This window comes from Siphateles boraxobius, unplaced genomic scaffold, assembly GCF_051911475.1.
Source record: "Siphateles boraxobius isolate OS27281-9 unplaced genomic scaffold, OSU_SipBor_1 48, whole genome shotgun sequence".
Lineage (NCBI taxonomy): Eukaryota > Metazoa > Chordata > Actinopteri > Cypriniformes > Leuciscidae > Siphateles > Siphateles boraxobius.
In genome coordinates this window covers 8,078,252-8,102,478 of record NW_027509119.1, presented here as the reverse complement: position 1 = coordinate 8,102,478, position 24,227 = coordinate 8,078,252, and the positions used below count along the sequence as shown (strand labels likewise).

General features: G+C 38.5%; 3 protein-coding genes and 1 long non-coding RNA gene across 11 annotated transcripts in view; 2 read left to right on the top strand and 2 right to left on the bottom strand.

The window, feature by feature from the left end:
* The window catches only part of phlpp2 (PH domain and leucine rich repeat protein phosphatase 2), an 86,389-nt gene extending 76,469 nt beyond the window's left edge, over positions 1 to 9,920 (top strand). For both annotated transcript variants that reach the window (XM_077201836.1, XM_077201837.1), the window contains exons 17-19: positions 2,859 to 3,053; positions 4,525 to 4,756; positions 4,883 to 9,920. In XM_077201836.1, coding sequence (XP_077057951.1) covers positions 2,859 to 3,053; positions 4,525 to 4,756; positions 4,883 to 6,154 — 1,699 coding nt within the window. In that variant the 3' untranslated portion in view covers positions 6,155 to 9,920. The remainder of the gene's footprint in view (positions 1 to 2,858; positions 3,054 to 4,524; positions 4,757 to 4,882) is intronic.
* LOC143710738 (uncharacterized) overlaps positions 1 to 24,227 on the bottom strand; it is a 172,697-nt gene that overhangs the window by 113,462 nt on the left and 35,008 nt on the right. The window lies entirely within an intron of this gene.
* On the bottom strand, positions 11,818 to 16,485 carry marveld3 (MARVEL domain containing 3). 4 transcript variants are annotated; one of them, XM_077201858.1, is made up of 4 exons: positions 16,363 to 16,485; positions 15,385 to 15,611; positions 15,170 to 15,270; positions 11,818 to 13,306 (listed from the first exon to the last, which is right to left on the bottom strand). In XM_077201858.1, exons 2-4 carry the CDS (start codon positions 15,606 to 15,608, stop codon positions 12,702 to 12,704), a joined length of 930 nt encoding a protein of 309 aa, XP_077057973.1. In that variant the 5' UTR covers positions 15,609 to 15,611; positions 16,363 to 16,485; the 3' UTR covers positions 11,818 to 12,701. The 4 variants fall into 4 exon arrangements, with proteins under 4 accessions (XP_077057973.1, XP_077057976.1, XP_077057975.1 ...); XM_077201861.1 differs by having other exon boundaries at positions 16,448 to 16,478; XM_077201860.1 differs by having other exon boundaries at positions 16,250 to 16,474.
* usp10 (ubiquitin specific peptidase 10) overlaps positions 20,831 to 24,227 on the top strand; it is a 37,104-nt gene continuing 33,707 nt past the window's right edge. For 2 of the 4 annotated variants that reach the window (XM_077201849.1, XM_077201848.1), the window contains exon 1: positions 20,872 to 21,176. In XM_077201849.1, the coding sequence (XP_077057964.1) occupies positions 21,156 to 21,176 (21 nt within the window). In that variant the 5' untranslated portion in view covers positions 20,872 to 21,155. Of the gene's footprint in view, positions 21,177 to 24,227 lie in introns of all 4 variants that reach the window. The other 2 variants (XM_077201847.1, XM_077201846.1) reach the window with 2 other exon arrangements.

Sequence of the window (24,227 nt, the reverse complement as noted above, 5' to 3'; positions counted from 1 at the left end):
GCTGCTGGATGCGGGTCGCTCCCCATCCACGCTCAAAGTGTATGTGGCAGCCATAGCAGCACATCATGTTCTGGTGGCTGGCCAGTCACTAGGAAGAAACGACCTGGTCGTCAGATTCCTTAAAGGTGCTAGGAGAATGAACCCCTCCAGACCTCCATCTGTGCCATCTTGGGACCTCTCCACGGTCCTGGGGGCTCTGAAAGGTCCACCTTTCGAACCGCTCCAATCGGTTGATCTAAAACCCCTCTCGCTGAAGACCGCTCTCCTTATGGCTTTGGCATCTATCAAGCGAGTGGGAGATCTGCAGGCACTCTCTGTGAGCCCTGCATGTTTGGAGTGGGGTCCAGATGACTCCAGAGTCGTCCTCAAGCCCAGACATGGTTACGTTCCTAAAGTGCTCTCAACACCGTTCAGAGCACAGGTGGTGACGTTATCAGCCCTCCCTCCTTCTGCAGAGGATGGAGAGGTTAATCTTCTCTGCCCTGTCAGAGCGCTGAGAATCTATCTGGAGCGTTCTGCGTCTTTTAGACAATCAGAACAGCTTTTTGTCTGCTTTGGTGGTAGATCCAAGGGGGATCCAGTCACTAAGCAAAGACTGTCTAGATGGATAGTGGATGCTATTTCTATGGCTTATACCGCAGCGGGTCAAGTTTGCCCTATAGGCGTCAAGGCCCACTCAACCAGAGGTATGGCCTCGTCATGGGCTTGGTCATCTGGCATTCCCATTAGTGATATTTGTGATGCGGCCGGCTGGTCCTCGCCTTCCACATTTATGAGTTTTTATAATATGGAAGTGCCTTCCCTGCAGGCGAAGGTGCTTTCGGTATGATTAAGACCCGTTGGTGGCCGGTCTTGTCATATATTACTGTGCACAATCACATTCACATATATACATGAAACCCGCTGCTGGCCGGTTGTAGTTCATACATAAACCCGCTGTGGCTGGTTATATTTATAAATATATAAACCCGCTTTTGGCCGGTTATATGACATATACAAAACCCGCTTTGGCCGGTTATATGACATATATAAATTCCATACATATATAAAACCCGCTTCGGCCGGTTATATTCCATAACAGATATCAACCCGCTTTAGCTGGTTAAGATTTCATATATAAACCCACTTGACTGGGTATATGTTCGTATACTAATAACCCCGACAGAGTCTGGGTTCATTGGTGTAGTATATTGGGTATTTCTACTGATGTATACTACTGAGACCTGACGGTGTCTGGTCTATTTTTACATAAATTATGCGGTTATGGCTTGTTCTGTACGCTCAGGGGTCCTGAGTTGCAGTGACAGCCAGTTACTCAGTGCGGCGTTTTGCATGGCGTCCCCACTGTGTATAGCTACGCAATACGAAGTGACCGTTCGAAAGGGAACTACTCGGTTACTCACGTAACCTCAGTTCCCTGAGTTAGGGAACGAGTATTGCGTAGCCAGCCGCACTATGGTAACATGGCAAGTTGTCGCTTCAGTCGTTAAACCTGCTATAATGGCGAATTCGGGGGCTATTATAGACTGAGGTCACGCCCCCTTGGCGGGCTCTGACGTGTATGACGCAGAGTGATCTCATTGGTTGCACGTCAGAGCCGCCTGCGCCATTGGATGTGCAGTTGCCGCAGCGCAGCCTATGAGCGAGCCAGACGCTCATGTTCTAGCTGTGCAGCTGCAAATGCGCTTTACATAAAGGCTTCAGTAAATCGAGGAAAAGGAGTTTCCCCACTGCGTATAGCTACGCAATACTCGTTCCCTAACTCAGGGAACTGAGGTTACGTGAGTAACCGAGTAGTTATTTCAAATGAGAAGCTTTATAACATAAGACTAGTAATATATATAATACATATTACTATGGATGTGCACAAGTAAAACATGAATTTTTCGGAATTCAAAAATTAGTTAAAGGGATAGTTCTGGCAAAAATTTTATTGAAATATAATTAAATTGGATAGTCATAATTTACTCACCCTCAAGTTGTTCTAAACCTGTATGAGTTTCTTTCATCTGTTGAACACAATATAATATATTTTAAAGAATCTTGGTAACCAGACAGTTGACGGCACCCATTGACTTCCATAGTATTTTTCGCCTACTATGGAAATCAATGGCAACCGTAAACTGTTTGATTACCAACATTCTTTAAAATATATTTTGTGTTCAACAGAAAAAAGAAACTCATACAGGTTTGGAACAACTTTAGGTCGAGTATATGATGACAGAATTTTCATTTTTGTGTGAAATATCCCTTTAAATAGGGACGCAGAGAGTCCAAGCCAGTCCCAACAAAAATAGTGTGCATGCTTATAATTATTATGGTAATTTGCACAAATCCATCCGCAGGATTTTTTTAATTTTTCAGGAATCTGGCCCCAGATATTTTGCCATATCAGAAATGTGGCTTTGAGACAAATAATTCACGTACAAATAAATACTTGCATGGCATAAAATAGCTGGCATTCTCAGAATAATCATAGCGTTGGTTTTCGCAGAAGATTTCGTTGCCAGGGGCCAAGACGCAGCGGGGGGGGGGGCTGGTTTAAATGCAGAATGCTTCCCATAGGCTTAAAGATCTTGTTTCTACATGTTTAATGTGACATCAGTGTGCTTGGCTCCCCCTGCGAAGGGCATTACCTCCACAGTTTCAAAGCAGTCAGTCTCAAATATCGAATCCTCTTTCTGTACTCTATATCCACCAAGGGGGGCCACTTTTGTGTGTTTGTCAGGTAGAGTGAGTTTGTGTATGTACCTATATAGGTGTATCCATTACCAGTCAATGAAATGTGTTTGTAATGTGATTGGTGTTGTTTTCATGAAGAGCATTTGTTCCATTGAAATCTTGTGTTTTACCTTCAGGTTGTGTGTGTCTGTGCTGGCTGTGGATCGCTTCGGGGACAGTCCAGAGGCTGCTTATGGGATTTTTGATGGTGACCGTAATGAGGAAGTTTCCAGGTTACTGCAGTGCACCATGGGAGATGTATTGGCAGAGGAGATACAGCACTCCAGTGTGGATAGTGTATACATGTCCAACACTTTCCTTACCTCTCATAGGTGTGTTTTGCACACATTTTTTGATTAAGCATGACTTGTTTATGCTTTCTATTCTTTATTAAAACATATTGTATGCTTCACCTTGCTTGTACAATAATTGATAACACCTGCTAGCTTGTCACTTAGTAGGAATTTCTAAGTGATGAACAAACATTATTATATACAGTAGCTCTCCTGAATACTTGATTCTGATTGGTCAGACATGATTTGACATGTTGCATTCACATATTTGTATAATGACCACTAAACTACAGTGCCTAGCATAAGTGAACACACCCATGCTAAAGTTGACTAAAAAGAGGAATAAAAAATCATCATTTGGAAATTGATCTTAATGGCTTAATTAAAAAATTTAGGAAAAATACAACCTTTATTGACACCAATTTTCTTTGTGAATGAATAATGTATCGTAAATAAATAAATGTGCTTCCTTAAAATACAGGTTGCATAGTCAGGACACCCCTATGTTAAATTCCCATAGAGGCAGGCCGACTTTTATTTTTAAAGGCCAGTTGTTTCATGGATTCAGGATACTATGCATCCTGATAAAGTTCCCTTGGACTTTGGAATTTGGAATTAAAATAGCCCCAGATCATCACAATCCCTTCACCATACCTAGAGATTGGCATGGGGCACTTTCCATAAGATCATCGCTCAATGCAAATCAAACCAGCTATTAGCCTAACTGAAATAACACCATGCCAATCTCTAGGTATGATGAAGGGATTGTGATGATCTGGGGCTATTTTAATTCCAAAGGACAAGGGAACTTTATCAGGATGCATAGTATCCTGGATCCATGAAACAACTGGCCTTTAAAAATAAAAGTCGGCCTGCCTCTATGGGAATTTAACATAGGGGTGTCCTGACTTATGCAACCTGTATTTTAAGGAAGAACATTTATTTATGTTACATTATTCATTCACAAAGAAAATAGGTGTCCTTAAAGGTTGTATTTTTCCTCATTTTTTTAATTAAGGCATTAAGATCAATTTCCAAAAGATGATTTTTTTTTTTTATTCCTCTTTTAGTCAACTTTAGCATGGGTGTGTTCACTGTATATAATCGACCATTGTGCTAACACTGTGCTACTTTCTTGTGTTACTCTGTAATCTCTTTCTTCTCGCATAAGTCATTTTAGTTTCATGTCCATTTATTTATTTGGTAAGTAGTCATGTAATGGTGAGATAATGTAGAATCATACAAGACCCCACCACTTTGCGTCTGGGTCCACTTTGCACTTTGTCTGAATGTACAGTATACATTCAGACAAAAAAAGTAGTTGTGAAAAGATGTATTGTTGAAAAAGACCAAAGAAAATCCCAAGTTTCCCACTTGTAATTATGACTTGTCCATGTGTGTTGAACTTGTAAATACGACTTGAACACACCATAGTTCACAAACAGCCTTTGATTTTTGGTTATATGAATAATTAATGCATTTCTCTTGTTGCTGTTGTGCATTTTTGCAGGAAACTTGGCATGGCAGGCCAGAAGCTAGGTGCCTCTGCTCTACTTTGTTACATCCATCATGAGTCCTCCGAGCCTGGCAGCTACTTTAGCCTCACTGTGGCCAACGTAGGCACCTGCCAGGCTGTACTGTGCCGTGGTGGGCAACCTCTTGCCCTCTCGAAAGTTTTCAGCCTAGAACAGAGCGCTGAGGAGATGGAGCGTGTCAAACTGGCTAAAGCTATTATCACTGAGGTATTGACTCTTTCTCAGTTCATGCCCGCAAGTTAACTGGCTGATGCTTAATTTCGTCTATATGTCCATGAGTGAGAAGTAAAAGCTTATTTGTGTCTTTAATCATTTGTCTCTTTTGTGCTTTAGGATAACAAGGTGAGTGGGGTGACATGCTGCTCACGGTTACTTGGCTGTTCTTACCTGTTTCCTTGGGTCCTTCCTAAACCCTGGGTGCACACAGAGCCTTTGTGTTCCCAGGATGAGTTCCTGATCCTAGGAAACAAAGCACTCTTCCAGAAGGTTTCCTACCAGGAGGCAGTGACCACTGTGTTAGCTGTCAGAGACCCCCGTGCTGCTGCCAAAAAGCTCTGCACGCTGGCACAGAGCTATGGGTGTCGGGATAATGTTGGAGCAGTAGTGGTGGCTTTGCATATCGCAGAAGACAGCTGTACATGCGAACCTCCTCTCTTGACCGCAGAAGCCCGAGGGCCACCTGCCCCGACACCTTTACCGATCTCTGTCTCCCCTGGTGACCCAGCCACACCATCATCTAGCAGCGGCATTGCCTCGGAGTTCAACAGCGAGATGTCAGCCTCAGAAGTGGGCAGCGAGGCTGGGTCCACTGCCTCGGATGAGCACCCCTCTTCAGGATCAACAGCTCGCCCCGAGCGTCGCTGTAGTCTTCATCCTGCTGCTACCTTGTGTAGCACGGGGCCGCTGGCAAGTTTGGGGCCAGGTGCGCACCCGGCTCTGTTCCAGCGACAACCTTCCAGCGCCACTTTCTCCAGCAACCAGTCAGACAATGGGCTCGACAGCGACGATGAGGCTCCTTTAGAAGGTGTCATCTCAAACGGGAGTAAGCTAGAGGTGGAGGTGGACATTCACTGCTGTGCTTTTCAGCTGCGCTCTGGACCACCCGAAAGTCCCAAGGACCTGGACGGCCGCCATGATTTGAGGGGCTCGGACTTTCCCAACAGCAAAATGCGTCGGCAAAACAGTGTTGTGGTTTCTGCCACCAACGGCTGCCTACTGGCTGTATGTGGGCGAGAGATCTCGGATCTGAAGAAGTCTCCCTCCACCTCCAGCCTCTTCGGGAAGAAGCTCTCCAATGGCTCGGTAGTGGCTCTGGAGGATTGCCACAACATCATTGAAGTAGCTCTCGAGGCCCCCAAAAAGAAATCGGGATATTTTGCCGCACCAGCCCAGCAAGACCCAGAAGACCAGTTAATTATACCGCCTAGTCTGGAGCAGGATGTGCGGGAGCAGCTGAGAGGCCAGAGTCCTGTGGTTCCCGGGCCACCGCCTCCTTCAACACCGCCCTCAGCAAGAGACCCCAACTGGGACCATCCTCACCCTACCACCCCCGGTCTCCACCCCACCACCGTCCTGCAACAGGATGTCTATGACACGGCTCTATAGTGGGTGCAAGCGGGCCGCACGGTTGGAGCATCTCCGCATCATAGTGCCGCATCATAGTGCCACATCAAAGAGGCTAGCACGCACTTTCTGCCTTCCAGATAGTCCAGTTCTTATTTAGCACCGTCATCACGTGTGGGTCCCTGCATGTGCATTCCTGAGCTGATCTGCGGTGGCGTAGCCACCTCCGAAGGGTGGAAATGGGTGCAAATGTCAGGACCGATGAAATCATGAAGATTGAGGTCTTTGATTGAGGAAATACATGGGCTATTCCTGACCAAAAACCACAGCATGGAGCTAGAGTACCTCATTCATCACCATGCGCGAGTTCATTTCGACATTCGTCCTTTATATCAAAGGTCACAGGCTTAAGTAGGCTTCAATGATCACATTTGCCTTCTGGTGGAAAGATACTATCAGCTAAACTGAGACCAAAAGATGAGAAAAGTGCCTCTTGACCATGGTTGAGGTTCTGAGAGCCTTCACTGTTCTGGTGTACATGCAGTTTTGTTCTTCTACCTTCCCATAGTGGAAACTAGTTAGTAAACTGCACTTTTGAAGTCCGTGAGGAATATTTCTGAGGGTCAAAAGGATCTCTTCCCCATCTGACCTGCTGGTAACATCCCAATCCATTTCATGGAAAAAAAGTAGTTGTGAAAAGATGTATTGTTGAAAAAGACCAGAGCTTTCGCCACCTCCCCTGATCTCCTCACTTGTATGCATACGGGATCTCCCAGACAAAGCCATGGGGGTCTCTGGAACACTGCGCGATAGAAGAGTACAATGAACCCAACGTAACGTTCAAGCTCTGACAGATCTACCTGGAGAGGGAATCAGCCTAGTGATGGAGATCAGAGTGAGATGGAGACAAAAACCTCTACTCCTTAGTACATCCAATACTCAGTGGAAGCATTGTCACACCTTTATGGCTACGGTCAACTGGGGAGCAGAAAGACCTCATAACTCTGTCTGAAATAATAACTTGAGCTGTCTCGGGTTGTACTTGAAGTTTCGAGTGTGCCATGACTACATGACAGAGCGCATACTATAAAGCCTTGAAACCATGAAAATGTCATTGGGTCTTTGTAGTAGTGTGGTTTTGCTGTTCTGAGTAAGTTTTGGATAATTTCTCATCTCATTATCAAGGAAAAAAGTGAACAGCTGACATTTTTTTTCTATTAGAGGCACAGGGCATATGATATCATGTATTGTGCGGTGTGTGTGTGTGTGTGTCTGTGTGTGTGTGTGCTCTATTTTAGCCATGCATGGTACGTATAAGGAATCATGCTGGTTAGAGTTTTGTTTCATTTTAATAAGGGGGCCAGAGGAAAAAGAAGTATTATTGCATATGGGATCATTGTAATTGCCACAATCACAGTATCAAGGAATTCTGTGCAGTAAAACACTGTGCCCGTGGTTTGAGGAGACATCTAGTGGTGTTAATAGGAAACAACAAAGTTTTTTCAGGGTTTTCCCTGCAAGTTATTATTATTATAAATTTTTTTTTGCAATTCATTAATACATTTCAAACCTTTTTTTAAATAAAGAAATAAAGAAAGAAATAAAATTAATAACGAATTAGGGAATTAAAATTAGGGAAAATCAAGTGCAAATCCCACTGTTCATTTTAAGATATTAGATTTAGTGATGTTATCTTTAGCCCGCTCAGTTTTGTTAAATTATTTATAATTTATTAGGTGCACTCTCATAATTCATTAGAAACTGTCTTTACACAGGTGTGCAGGGGAAACAACGCTTAAAATGTATAAATCGCATCTCGTAAAAAAAAAATATATATATTGTCAGCATTGGCATGATATTAAAAAATCCAGTACTAGAATTTGATCATCCATGAAACGTTCAACTTGAAAAAGAGCTTAAGTAAATTTGTATGCTCAGATATAATGTTTAAGCCTTTTCATCTCGAGATTCAAAATATTCATTTAGTCAATTATTTCCATTATGGCAGACATTTTGAGTGTTTTCTTTTTTTAAATTAATATTCTTCATGGTCGGCTGGTAAATGCTCTGTGCCAAACTTGTATACCGATTTGTGTTTGCTATATGCTGTGAGAAAAGGCCACCATGTAACTAATCTGGATCCCGGTATTTAACATCCAAGAAGATTTTGAATCAACCCTTTACTGCCATTAACTTCTCTGCAAGCATTAGAGTTATTTCTGGTGTTAATTTGAATATCCTACAGGCCTAAAACTGTAGCCCTTGTGCCAAAAGATGTAGTAGTGGTATTTGAAGAAGGTAGGTAAGTTATTTTGAGTATTTCATCCGTCCCTCGGGTGCTACTAAGAGGTGAAGCCAGTGGCATGGATGCTGCAGCCTTGCATGACTCATAGGGTTTTTTTCTTTAATGGTCATAAAGCAGGTTTTCCCTCAAATTTCTTTTATGTTTATATTTCTATCCCCATTTTTTTTTTTTTTTTTTTGCGTTCAAAAATGTCAAGTACATTTAGCTGGAAATTGATACCTAGACTCCCTAAATCAGTTAGAGCATCAAGTATTGTTGTACAATCATATAAAGTAAAATAATTTTACACTGCATAAGCACTTTGTACATAGCTCAGATAATCTATATACATAGACATATTTAAGAATAGCATTTAAGCTATTTGTTGAAAAGCATATAAATCAAAATTAGGCTGTGATTTATGGCCTCTTTCAGAAAGTAGGTATTCTTTCTGAACATTACAACCCCTAAAATATGTAATTTCTGATGTTTGTTTGAGAGGAGAGATGTGGTTATTGAGGCACAACATGCTGATTCATACTGTGCTAAGAGGCAGAGTTCAAGCATTTGACGGCTTGCTTTGTTAGAAAGATGTAGTCTAACTCTGTTATTAGCTATAGAACCGTTTCATCCCCTGCAGTTCTTTATCCTTTTAAGGAAACCGAAATGGAAAGTAATTTTTCAAACAAATGTTATGGATACAGCAAATCATGCTGCTTATGAGCACCTTAGACCTTCAACATGATGCATATCTGCATCATACAAGTCCAATTAGATTATTAATCTGAAATTACTAAGAATAGGACTGGGAAAACCCATACATTTGTGTAAGTCTGTGGGTGTCAAGTGCAGTGCTCTTTTGTGGAATAGAATCTATTGTTTCTTCAGGCTAGGCAACTTAGCTAGTTGCTGTGCCACATGGACAAATGTTATATTTTAGGGTCCGTTTACACGACACCGTTTTCTACTAAAAACGGAAAACTTTTTAAGCGTTTTGGACGTTTTTATGTACACAACAATGGCGTTTTGTGGGCCTGAAAACACAACCTTTTGAAAACGGGGTTCAAAGTGCAAGTTTTGGAAAACGGTACTGTTATCGCCTTTACCAAACTACAAAAACGCGAATTTGTGGAAACCGTGACGTCATGCGCATTACTTGTTCAGAATATAGGCGTGTAGTGTTTCTTTACAAAGTGACATTGCCAACTACTGGCCTGGCAGTAGAATACAGTTTTTTTTTTTTTCGCAGATCCCTGTGAACAGGGATCGTTTTGTTGTCTGATATGCGAAAAACGCAAAGGAAATTTTTTCCATTTTTAGGACATCGTTGTTGTGTAAACATATCCTTAGATCCCCTAAACATTTGGGATCTGTTCTCCTGGCCAAAACATGCCGAGGTGAAACTCTTGAGTTAGCCAAATGCAGTTTTCCTATGCGTTATATTCAAATAGCCATAAGCTTTATATTTATCAGTTAAATGGAAGGGCAGAAGTTATTCTTCCTATAGTTCATCCAAAAAAAAAATGCTGTATTCATTTCAATATTCACCCTCATCATGTCGTTACAAACCTGCTATGCATGACTTTTTCGTGGAACACAGAATAAAAGTCAAACAGTTTTGGTTACCATTGACTTCCATTGTATGGACAACAAACACTTTTCTCAAAATATCTTCTATGTTCAACAGAAAAAAGAACGTTATACAAGTTTGGAACAACTTTAGTAAATTACGGCATAATTTCCATTGTAGGGTGAACTGTTCCTTTACAGGAAGAACAAAAAGCACATAACATCCCCGCTCACATTAACAAAAAATCCCAATATTTACTTTATAGGACATTTGGGGGTTCTAATATTCTATCATGGAGCATGAAGTTTTCTGTTTTAATGTGATTAGGATGATTTGTATGCCAGTGTGTTAGTGGTGTCTTAGTTTGGCATTGCACTAGAACATTATCCTGATCATGTTTATATCACTGAACATAAAAGTTAGAGAAAGCGTTTTTTTGGTTTTTTCCGGTTCAGCACATTATTGGATTCTCTTTAACTTTCTCTGATTTTATAACTCTTCTAGGAACACTTATGCAGAACAAAAGGAAACGTTTTACAACACCGCCGTGATTTAGAAACTAAAAATGTGATCACAAAAGCAATTTTGGATGTTTTTTTTAAGATACTTCCTCCTATCCCAGCTGAATTACTGTATAACCAATCCATTTATATGTTGATTCCCACAAAAATTCTGGATTTTTATCAGAACAACTGTGCTTTGTGCTTTTGCCTGACACGGAAACTAGTCTCAACCAATGGCGTGAGCTTGGGGGTGGGGCTATCTGTTTGTCTGACCATTGACAGAAGGGGGAGTGTTCAAGAGACTTGACTGATAACCGTGATCATATTTACACTTCAATTTGGAAAATTGAATTCGACAATACAGTATGTTTCTGCTTTTCCAAGTTGTGACTCGACGAAACATGCTTCGTCCTCTGTATTTTCAACAAAGAAAGCATTTGTCTCAAATCAGTTTGTAAATTTGCGCAGTGTGACAGTTTCTGTTGGTCCATGAAACGTGTGATTGCGGTTTTACCCTGACAGAGACAATATTTTCTTTCTAATGCAACAACGCATCTTTTCTCTGGCATATTCATTGACCTTTTTGCACATAATCAAGGTCCGTTCTGGACATACGAGGGTTAAGATGAAGTTCCTGTTGTTTGACATGTGACCAAAGCTTGATCTGGTCATAATTTATGTACATTTTGTTTTTAAGAGATGCTTTAATATTTCCTCTCAATGCCAAGAAGCTGAGGTTTATTTTTGTACTTCATCGTTTCATGCAAATTTATAGGTCCTCCAGTGCAGAATCTAGGATTTAAGGGTTCTGTGGTAAACCGTCACCCATCAAGGTACTATCTTTGAAGAGACTAATTATTCATGTATTTAATGTGAGAAGCATGCCCTATATAAATGAACATAAATATATAATATAAAGAATATATTATCATGTGATTATTTGTATAAAATATTAACTTTTGTTTATAACAAAATTGTTTTAATATCTGAAGCATAATGTACATTATATTTTTAAGTTTCTATTTTAAAATGCAGTAGCCTACACTGCTGAATGTTTTCATTGTGTTCAATTATTTAATTGTTTTTAGTTTAGGAGACCATTTGAGTTGTTTTCCTGATTTCGTAAAAGGACTAAACGCGAGCACTTTTGCTGTCTGTCAGCTAGGACTGTACTTGGGATTTTTAGAGTGGGTGCTGGCTCATCGTTTCATTTCAGATGCTGCTATGCTTAGTTTTGAGCAGAAAGCTGTATTTTTAATTGACTTTTCAGCCAAGTAGCAATAAAATTTTTACTGTGAAACATGCGTCTTTGATCTCACAGAAGTTCTTTATCAGATGTAATTGCACGTTTGTTTTCAAATACTTTAATATTCCTTACAATAGATGCACATTTAAAAAGAAAATCAAATGATTCAGCTTAAGGTTTAATTACAAACTGAGTCTCATTGGCACCAAAGGTAGACAATTCACTAATGAATATGCATAATATATATGTAATTTAACATAATGTATTGTTCATTTCTAATTGATTAATCACATGATGAGTCTTTGATGATTATATGGAGGAAACAAAAAAGTATGGTAACATTTAAATTAAAGCTTTTATGCATAATGCATTATAAAGGTAATCACAATGTGCATTATCATGCATTATATCTTTTCATAAATAATTATAACAAGTTAAAATGCATTATAATTAGTGCTGTCAAATCGCATCTAACATACAGTAAGTTTATGTATTGTATGTGTGTTTGTGCACACAGACACACAAATATGTGTATATATACACACACACACAAACTTATGTTAGATGTGATTAATCGTGATATTAACTAATATTAGCAGATTCCTTGTGGCATCTGAAATTGGTTGTTTTTCATGTGCTTTGACGCATTATACTTTCTAAATGTGTGTTCAATGAATGGATATTAGAATGTATATTGTAATGTTATAATGTACAATGATATTATAAGTATTATAATGTATTACAACTATTCATGAGACCAAAGGTGCATTACAATGCATAATTAATGCATTAAAATGCATTATATATAAAGGCTGTCATCAAATTGCTAGCAAAAGTTTTCTTTTTTAATAAAAGCCCTTTATAATAAAAATTGAAAGCATAAAAATGGAAAAATATATATCCTTCAGACGTTGTAAAAATACTAACCAAAGCATTTACATGGGTGTGAGATCTGTGATTCCCACATTCATAAAATGGCGTAACACTCAGAGGTTGTCTTCAGTCGGCCTCTGCTTCATCTTCCGCACACTTCTGAAGGCTCTGATGGCCAACACTGCACTGATGGGGAAAATAATAATCCCCAGAACACCAAACAACCCTCCTGCAATGTCTGCCCCATTGAGATTGCACTCAAATCCTCGGTGACCTTTGCTGCTGTACATCGCTTCCCTCTCTTTACAGATGGAGTTGTTGTAGATCTCCTGCAGCTTTATGAAGTAGAAAGCGAGAGCGGGCATAAAACCAAGACCTATGAGCGCATCCAACAGGGCTTCAGCCAGCAGCAGAGGGGGGAAACGGTAGGGCATGCGAAACACTCCGAGGGCCAGCATGGCACCAGCGTAGAGCATCAATGCCCCGCCGCATGCCATGCTGTAGACGTAAGGGGGCAGTTTGAGTTGGTAGAACTGGTCGTCGAGCTGCTGGACCTTCTGCGCCTCTGCTCCAGTGAATGCGTTGGCTCCTCCATAATAGTACTGGTACAGACCGCCTAAGCTGGCGATATCCCGATACCGGCCCGAGTTGCTATGGTTCACTCCGGCACAGATGACAATCAGCAAGCTTAAGAAGAATTCCAAGCCCTGACAGATGCCTACAGGACATGAACATATGCACATTAAAATGTATTTCATAAATGCTGTTTAGGGTCAATAAAGACAAATGTGACATTTATAATCAGTGTTGGGGGTAACGCATTACAAGGAGACTTTGTGTGCGCTGGGTGAACATGATGGTCATTGTGGTTCTAGACTAAATGTGAGCATTTACTCATCTCACTTGCACAAAACAGATTCAGTACGCCTCAATATGAATAAAAACAGTAAAATGCAAACTATTTAGCAAAACTGCAATAATTAAAATGTTAAATAATACATCATTTATTATTTAATCGTACTTTATTAAAGGGATAGTTCACCCCAAAATGAAAATTCTGTCAGTAATTACTCAACCATGTTGTTCCAACCCTGTAAGACCTTCGTTCATCTTCGGAACACGAATTAAGATATTTTTGATTAAATCTGAGAGCTGGATCATTCCTCCATACTAGTCCATAGGCTTCTTAAGGGATTGAAGCTTGCCAGCCCCTAAAAGTTATTAAATTATCGTTAAAATAGTCCAAGTGACTACAGTGGCTCAATCTTAAGTTTATCAAACGACGAGAATACTTTGTGCGCGAAAAATAAATAATGACTTTATTTCAACTATTTGTTTCCTTCTCTGTGGGCCTCGAGTCAGTTCACTAGTGTGATAGCGTACGCTTCTGTTGTTATACGTCACACGCATCACACACATGACCAGCGTTGGCCAATAGTGAGCCTACATGTGACGTAGCTCTACGCAATCACACTACGTTAACTGACTCGAGGCCCACAGAGAATGAAATTAATAGTTGAAATAAAGTCGTTATTTTAGTTTTTTCCACGCACAAAAAGTAATCTCGTCGCTTGATACACTTAAGATTGAGTCACTGTAGTCACTTGGACTATTTTAACGATGTCTTTAATAACTTTTCGGGGCTGGCAAGTGTCAATCCCTTAGAAGCCTATGGAGGAGTGATCCAGCTCTCAGATTTCATCAAAAATATCTTAATTTGTGTTCAGAAGATGAACGAAGGTCTTACGGGGTTGGAACAACATGAGGTTGAGTAAATACTGACAGAATTTTAATTCTTTTGGGTGAACTAACCCTTTAACCAATGACCTTTGATGACCCAATTCAACCATAAGCAAAAATGACTGGTTAAATATAACATTGGCGTTTCTTTTTTTCTTTTTATTGCTTGAGTAAGAGCGTTGAACTTTCTTCTCCTGAGTCATTTCACCTTTGGTGTGAAGGCACCTTGACATTTGCCAAAAATATATATTTTTTTGTTTTGTTATTATAAAACAAACAAACAAACAAGCATGCCCAGTCCAGGTGAGAAAAATTAACACAAAAAAGTACTTTTTTAAGGTAATAACGCAATATTGTTTGTAACACTGTTGTTGTTTTAAAAGTAACTTTCCCCAAATCTGTTAATAATGTTACAAAAGACTTATTTCAAATAAATGCTGCTCTTTACAAGTTTCTATTCATCAAAGAATCCTGAAAAATGACCACGATTTTCACAAAAGTATTAACTGTTTTCAACATTGATAATAATATGTTGAAATGTTTCTTGAGGATCAAATCAGCATATTTGAATGATTTCTGAAAGATCATGTGACACTGAAGACTGGAGTAATGAGGCTGAAAATTCAGCTTTGTCATCACAGGAATATATTACATTTTAGACATGTAAATAAAAACATACTAACATTTCAGTCATTTAAATTGAATCCATTAAAACAAAACTCTAAAAATCACAATTTTACACTATTATAAAAGTCACAGACAAAAGCCCAGTAACACTAACTGGTTAGAAAAAAAAAAAAGCAAGTTAAGGCAAACATAATTAGTTCAAAAATGAATTTACCTCTACTTGTTGTAATGTATTTTAGGGTGTAAAGTGCCCCTGTATGATGATATGATTGACTCTCTTCATAGTATGAAGGTAAAGTCTCAGTGTAACTGGGCCTGTAGAAAATATTAAAACATCAGGGCAGATAGTCACAGAACACATGCATAGCTTTGCATCTTTCAGAACATAACTATAAAGGTGAGAAAGAGCACAACCAAATCATTCCTTACACTCCCTGATGATGCCGGTTGGCCTCGTACACACGTGGGTCTCTCTGTGTTTCAGCATCTCTCTGTTTCTCTCGGTGGCTTCGTGATCTATCGTCTTCATCAGGTGTTCTTCTGTCCTCTCTGTATCTCCTGTCCTGTCTGTGCTCGCGTCCCGCTTCATCACTCCTGTCTTGACCAGAGTAGTCTTTGTCCCTTGTGTGATGATGCCGGTTTGATTCTGGCATTGCCTAAGAAACGAGAACCCAGTTAACAAATGGATGTTCTATAAACGTTGTGGGAACAGTGATTTGCAATGTTTCTAAAGTGCTAAAATGTCCAGTTTTCTTGTCATGATTAGAACGTTATTTCAAAGGTTATGATGTTAGTAGGCTACATAACCTCAGTTTTTACTTACAATGTAACATTCTCTAAACATTTGTATTATTCCAAATCCAAGAAGGTTAACATTAACATTCATAAAGTACAAATAACATCATGAGGATATTCCAATAACTATGTTCTAAGAACGTTTCTCTCAACATCATGAGAACGCATACAAGTTATTAATAATGTTACATGAACGTTCTATAAATATTATACAAAGAACGTTTTATCATAACATTTACATAATCTTTACAAAACATTAGTTCCCTGTTAGTAGCCTATTGCATGCGTTTTAAACTTGATGCACGTTCACGTGAGTAGGCTATAAAGTCCCCGGATAATGAAACCAACACACAAGACATCGGTGTTACATTATAATTAACTGATGTCGATGAGCTAGTTGTGGTGGTTTTATATATTTATTCAATGTCTGATCTAAAAATATTGTTCAGTTTAATCGTATTACTTCTATAAAGTAAACATTCACCCAATCTTTCCGTACCGGGAACAAGATGGTCCAATTTTCTGAATCAAATCACCAAAATAAACCGTACTAGGTAACGAAAATCTTACATGTAACTCAGTAATAATGCAATTAATGAACCCGGAGCCTACCTTTTACAAAAAAATTAACGAAATAAGCTGTGATTTGTCTGAGTTTCGTTCAGTTCTCTGGTGTTATTGTTGCGGTGCTACACACCTGTGAAACCTGTCTGACTCTGACTCCGCCTCACAGGTGCGTTATAATGACGTCACTGTGTTCAACTCGAAATGGTGTGTTGAAATATGGCTCCATCTGAAATCGAATATAGTAGGCGAAAAACAGTGACAAAATAAGTATTACATAGATTCCTGCCCAAAATAAGTCTGTCGGTGATCGCTTTACTATCCGTCATGATTGACTCTTGGGTTTTTGAACTATATGGGGAGGCTGCAGACCTGAAGCCGGCAGATATACGACCCTGACAGTTTTACGCCCCTGTTGTTCCTGATGCGTCCAGTAGGGGAATATATTCAAAATAACATAATTAAATCGACTCTTACACATTACCAGGGCTGCCAACTCTCACGCATTGAGCGTGAGACACGCAATTGACCCAATTCTCACGCTCTCACGCCACACCCCCGATTTCTCACGCTTAAGTGTCAACCCGGTAGGTAAAATGCCTGAAAGATGAGTTTATCTATATATCTACCTGTTGAGCCACTCGCGATCGACTAGTTATACCGCAAATTAGTTAAATATCCCGTAATCTAGAGTAAAGATATTGTGCTCCAAACCGCGCGCACGGCAGAGGTAAGCGAGCGAGAGACCTTGCTTGTGCAGACCACCCCATTTAAAAGAAAGACACAATACTGTTGTTCACAATTTTTTTTATTGACACCATTTATGAATTATGATGACTCCTCTATGGTTTACCCCTCTTCTTTAACTATTTCATAAAAGGACATCCATGGTGATTTTATCGTGTGTGTGTGTGTGTGTGTGTGTGTGTGTGTGTGTGCAGAATTGATGTCAGGTGTGTGTGGATTGCATCAATTTGCTCCTGATCTTCAAAGTACAGCAGCACAAGCACTTATTGATGGAACAATAGTGAAAAAAGTGTCAAGCCACTTTGATTTCTTTTGGCCACCAATGATGGACTGTGCAGAGAAAATTGAAAATGACATTAAAACCATGTCCATGTATGTCTCTGTAAGTTGTTTATAAGTCATAAAAAAATAATGGGTGTTTATAAGTTTAGAGATAGATTTTCATTTTCTTATAGCTAAAGCAAACACACCTTAATGAGATGCAAGTTAAAAAGAATTTGGTAAAGACAGAGTATGATAAAACCCACATTAAGTGCACATACCCTACATTTTAGTCCTGACCAGTAAGCTATTTTAAGAAATGATGTTGGAAATAATCAAAATATTTGAGTGAGTGTGCAGTTCAACTCTTTACTTAGAGAGAGATTTACATACATGTATACATGCCTATTATAAATGTGTCTTTTGTGTGTTCACATCATAGACTGTAAAAAAACAAGTTCAGATATTTCCAATATCTACTGTAATGTTGCCCCAGAAACCATGTGGAGTATGTTTTAATGTAAGGAGTAAACAGGGTCTTGACAGAAGAGGCCATCTCACACAAGCTAAAGACAGGCAACAAAAGAAAATTAAAAAGAAAATGCATTTTAAAGTGAGTAGAGAAGACTAGGGGCAACTAAACCTACACGTGTTATAGCTAAATTTAAGCCAGATAGAACATAAACCTGACCGTCAAGAACTTTTTGTCTCTCGAAATAAATTATAGACCCATCCATTGATATAGAAATGAATTGATAGGCTACCTATACCAAGCTAATTGTTTATAAATAATAAATGTTGCATCATTGCTAAACAACAATAACTTCAGCAGATTATTTAACACACAAATGACAGAATCTATAATTTTTTGTCAGATGTTCATTCTAACGATAAAAATTTTGATTATACGGTATTATTACTTTGTCTTCTGGGCAAGATTCATCCTTATAAAGACAGAACCATTCAATGATCCTGATTTAAGAATATTCTCCTCTGATATAAAGTCCCTTTTTTCTTCTTTTAAGAAAATGTCAAAACCTTTAAACTCAAAGGTTTCTAAAATAAATAATATCATTGAGTCTGATGAAAAGCACCTTTAATTTTTTATACTGACAAAATGTAAAATTTCTCTTTGAAAGAATATACAGTCCAAGCCCTGTCTTTGAAACTGGGTCTAAATATACGTAGTCAGGGTAAAGTTCAAATACAACAGTATCTAAAAGGGAATCCATTAATCTCTATTAAAGATCAGTGAATCCATACAATTTTAAAATATCAAAATATTCTTTCTGCGCACAATATAATAATACAACAAAACTATAGATAGAAAGATGATAATGAATATCTAATGTGTGTATATACACTTGTAATCCAAATGGCAACATTTATAGACTTTCAGCTGTTTGCAATGAAAAAATTATACAAAAGTAATTGAAAAAGCTCAACATAACAAATGTTTCAAGTAGTTTCCCCAAATTCATCTGAAAATGCAAGTTTTAATGACTTCTGCAGTCTCAAAATTATTCAACCCCTTCATCTATTTCAATTATTATTATTATTATCATGTATTTAGCTTTATCTTCAAGAGTATGAAAGCGAGCTTTCTGTTCACAAACAGAGCTGTTCAGTCATGACCTCATTTTTAGGCCAACCTGGAAGATTTGTGTTGTTTAATTTAATGAGTTGAACAAATGCTGCTAAGCCTTTTAATTTTCTGTAAATTCCACCTGGACAACTTTAAAAACCTCATTGTGTAATCATAACTTTTTAATATGTATATTTGTAATATGTAATTTAATTTTCTTCTTGCTTATTTATTATGTATGCTTTTATCATTAATAAAAAAAAGAAAGCACACACACACGCAAGCACGCGGACACACACACACACACACACACACACACACACACACACACACACACACACACACACACACACACCAGTTTCCATGTTTTACGGGGTTTGTGTGTACTGGTTTTTATATTGTACAAACTGTATATTCTATCCCCACACTAACACTAAACCTACCCATCACAGAAAACTTAGATTTAGAAAAACTAATATCATTCTGTATCAATATCATTTTTAAAAAAAAAATATCATTCTGTATGATTTATAAGCTTGTTTCCTTGGGGGCCAAATAAAATTCCACACAAGGTCAAATTTTACCAGTATTACTATATACTTGTGGGGACATTTGGTACCTATAACGAAGGCAATAACCGACCAGGACTACACACACACACACACACACACACACACACACACACACACACACACACACACACACACACACACACACACACACACACACACACACACACACACACACACACACACACACACACACACACACACACAAAACGATTCACCATTTGTTTACATCATGACAAAATTACGTAATGCTAATATGCCAGGTCTGGCAGATGAAAATACACACAATCATGGTTTAAACCTTAATTTATTTTCCTGAAAGATAAATGACATACCTTAGAGTGAGTTTTGAAGCCACTAGTTTAAACTGTAAGTTGCTAACAAATTACATAGGAATTACATCTATCGTCCAATTTCTCATGCCTGTAAACTTACATTCTTGTGGTAGATGTAGTCCTCATGTAGAAAATTGTTAGCAACATATTAACCACAGACCTTATTTAATTAGTGAATTAAATAAAACAACCAAGATTTTAGGACTACAAGCTGAACAGCTCCATTCTCAGTAACTCGTATTTACTGTGTGAAACCAGCATGCGTATTGACAGTAAAGACTTTTTAGTTTTTTATAAATGAATAAAAAGGCGTACAGTATTTTTTTATAAGTAAGAAAAAACAAGAAAAAAAAACAAGATGGCATTTAATTTACAATCAACTTACTCAACAAATATAACAAGGGCTTAGATACAAAAAGAAATGAAAACGAGAAGTATAAATAAATATATAAAAAACGAAATATTATAATAATTAACAAAATATTATAATCAATTATATTTTTCAATTAGTCCAGCAAAATCCTAGCTTTTTATTTTTTAACTTTTAGATATTCTTCCAAATAGTTCTTAAAGACTACAAAGGGGAAAAATGTTAACCCCCCCTCCCCCACAAAAAACAACCCCTATGTGACCTTTTTCTTCATTGTTCCCATATTTAATATAAAAAAATGCTTACCGTTTTTTAATATAAATTTTTGTATTGTGTACAAACAGTAAGCAGTCATAAAGGACAGAACAGATAGAACCTCTACATGAATGAAATTACATCAAATATATGTAAAGTTTCACAAACAAAATAATAAGAAGTATAAAATAACATGATAAATAAACACATACAGAGAAAACATTATGTATCAGTGGCATTACCAAATAAATCATCATATTTCAAGTTTCTTTTTTAAAAAATGCATCAATTAAAGAAATGTGGAAAAGTAGGCTAAAAGGTAGATATTTTTTTCGTATTTATGGTTGCAGTAAACTAGTGCAAGTTTGAATTTGTACGTCATCTTGGCGCGCCCACCCTCCTGGTGGGACGTCAACGCACGGTGCACGCACACGCACACGAGCTCGTTGAGAACGGTGCGCGCGTGAGCGAGCGAGCCACTGGCAAGCACACACACAGGCGCGAGATAAAGATGGCGGCGACGGTGGGGGAAACGGCGTGATATGCTGGAGTAGTGGCACTAAACCTGAGTAAAACCACTGAATGACAAACCATAGCAAAATGGAAACCATGTCACAGTAGGCGTTTATTGGTAATACCAAGTACTACAAACTCACCTCACCCCTTTTCCCCCCGAGAGAACGTTCATCTTGTGATTGTGGAGAAATCTCACCGGGAGCATGGCCTCGCACAGTAATCAGGTAGGAAAACACTTCTGCCTCTTTTTATGTTGCATTTTAGATCATAATATCATTCAGAGTGGGTGTTTTGTCCTGTGCTGTACTTTCTGTCGGAGTGTGAGGTGTGCGCGCGCGCGAGCCCATTGAATCAGCAGCATGGCTGCAGGCCTCACGCGCTTATTCAGAACTACTCAAATTCTGTCAGCTAGCTCACACTCAGGCGAGCTCCACAAGCACGCTTAACGAACGATATTAAGCTGTCACGAGGGCCGCGTGTATGGCTTTGCGCTGAGTGTGAGGTTTTCGGCCATGAGTTTGTGTGTGGCCCACTCGCTCGCGCTGCTGCAGCGGCCTGGCCACGCGCGCGTGCTCACTTAATAACGGTCATTAGCCGACGAACGTTTTCCCTCACTGTGAACATACCGCGCGTATGGCGACATTTCTGTCGGATATTGCATGTCTATCACACTCCACTAAATACAGTAAGAGGGTATGAATTACTTCCATTAAGTGTCTTGAGTTGAAGCAAGTTGAAATAGTCGTGTCGTGTGGCTAATGTAGTGAAATAGGCCTGTTGATTGGGGGCGGTATCGCTTCCTGTCTTCAACCTCATTCATACTCTTGCGTTTGAGTTTTTCGTTTGTGTATTGAGCACATGGCATCCATTACATTTTCGATGACAGCTCGTCAACATTATACTGTATTTCCAAGCGCTTCAGACTGATTTTGAAGTCAGCTAACTTTAAACGAGGCACGATGTAGAGATGCTACATCATTGTAGCTCAACTGTTAGCCACATGCTGAACGATACTGTGCTGTCCTTAATGTAAAGTCCTGCATATTAAAATGCATCCCAATTGTGTTTAATGTTCTGAATCGGGCTGTCATATGTATATAACAATGTGCGATCTTCAAGTTTGCCACTTTCACAAAGTTGGAGGGCTTGTAGCGCTACATTGTATTGGGTTGAAATATGGTCGGTTTCTTAAATGTCATGTTGTGGGTATTTCTGGTTAATGGAAGATGCTTTTGTTGTAATAGACAATCTAGGTGCATAAAGCACGAGGTCCTGTCAAAGTGTTGGTTAGCCGGGCTACCTGTCAGTATTCATGTAAACATGAAGGATATTGTTATTTTCTTTTAACTTAAAGTAAATGTTAATTATTACATTAACTATTAACATTTCTGAAGTGTTTTTGGGGAATTAAAGCAGAAAAGTCTTGTTTTGACAGTATTTGGACTTTTTTTTTTACAGTGCAGATGTCAGACCTCCCATTCTTCGTCTTAATTAATTTACTTGAACAGTTATCTAATTTATTTGAACTGTTCAAGTAAAAATCACTCACAGCTCTTGAATTGAAAACGTTTCGATGCTCTTAAATACCGAAAGCACTCCATGTTAATTGCTTATGTGTGTCTTTGGTCCTCTTTATCATTTACTACTTGTTTTTATTTATTGAAGCTATATTAGTTTAAAATTCTTAACAAAATTGTTTTAATATATATTTTTAATAGGGCTGCACGATATTAAAGAAAAATGCGATATGCGATAATGTGATATTCGATATGCGATACGATAATGCTCAAAGTGTTTAAAATAAACTTCAATTATCTTTAAAATATATTTAAAATGATATCACCTATTTATGTGTTTTACATTCTTTTTGTGACAAGAAAACATCCCTACAACTTCTGAAAGATCATCAGTGTTTTACTGTAGCGTAAGAAGTGTTATTTTAACATCAGTGTAAACCACTGGGTTAAGGGGTTCAGGTTATGCTACATTAGGATTATTAAACAATAGAAACTGAATAATCAAATGTAAAAATAAAACACTGCCTAGTTTTCACTGTATGAATTAAATATATACCAGGGGTCGAATTCACTGTGGGATTGCAGGTATTGCGCATCATTTTAATCATTCCCGCAGGTCTTGTTTATAATGCGGGAAATTCCCGCAAACATTCATTCAATCTAGCATGCCTATGAGTAAATTTAACCTAACAGATTATAAGATCAAATCAGTCATTTTAAAACTTTCTGCGAGACGCAATTTCACAAACATCGTGAGTGATTCTGGCAATGCCGCGTCTTCTCTGTTTCTCAAAATGTGTTACACAAGGCGAGCCAATCGCGCTGCAGCTGCAGGCGGCGACTCTAGACTCTCGCGTTTCAGGAGTCGGGACATTTGATGGAAATGTCATTTGCACAATCGGGCCATTGCATCGTCACTATTGTTTATAATTTGTGCGTCTTTTTAAGTCTTACCTATTTAAACATTCAAGCGATTTAACAAAACTGAGTTATTTTTCGCGAATTATAGCGCATTAACTGTCAAAAGCCACAACATTGTCTTAATTCCAGTCTTGGGGAGTATCCTCTCAAACACAATTGGTTATGTCTTAAAAAAATAATACAAAATGAAAATGCATGTGACACTATAATGAAAACAGTATGGGCCGTTCACGTTACGTCTTTTGCGCGCTCATCCTTTGCTGAAACGTCTTCGTCTTCATGGAGAACGTGGCTCATGATTGCTAAGCAACAGGGAGCCCTTTTTAAAAGAGGAGAAAGTGACGCGGACTGCGCTTTACACGCAACATGTGAACGTGGATCCGTGCACTAGCTCTTAAAGTGAGAGTAGCCTAAAATGTGTCTGTCATTATTGTATATAAAACAACAAAAGATAGCATTAATTGTAAGGAATCAGAATTAATAGCCTATGTATTCAAATTATACAGGACTAAAAGACTATTCCGTTGTTATTTTTTCCGTTTATAGCATTTCTGAATACTAGTGTTAGACCTAAACTTTTCTCTTTATTTCATGTATTTATTTGTGCTACTTTTTTCAATTTAATTTAAAGATTGAAATCAAGCTTCCTTTTGTTGTGTAAACTAAAGAAAAATGACCCCATTGTAAAAACACAAATACAATGAGTGAGCAAACATTTAGCTAAACGTATTTTTAAAAAATTGTCTAACCCCCCCCCCCCCCCCAATTAAAAAAATCCCCCCCATAAGAATGACCTAAAGGGGGATTTCCCCCCTATTTTCCAAAACGAAATTCAGG

What these genes read in the sequence shown, in the direction of transcription:
- marveld3 (XM_077201858.1), bottom strand. Translation starts at nt 15,608, where the DNA reads ATGCCAGAATCAAACCGGCATCATCACACAAGGGACAAAGACTACTCT. An exon ending in AACCGGCATCATCAGGGAGT is followed by an intron (nt 15,271 to 15,384) that starts GTAAGGAATGAT and finishes TATTTTCTACAG; the next exon opens with GCCCAGTTACACTGAGACTT. An exon ending in ATACATTACAACAAGTAGAG is followed by an intron (nt 13,307 to 15,169) that starts GTAAATTCATTT and finishes CATGTCCTGTAG; the next exon opens with GCATCTGTCAGGGCTTGGAA.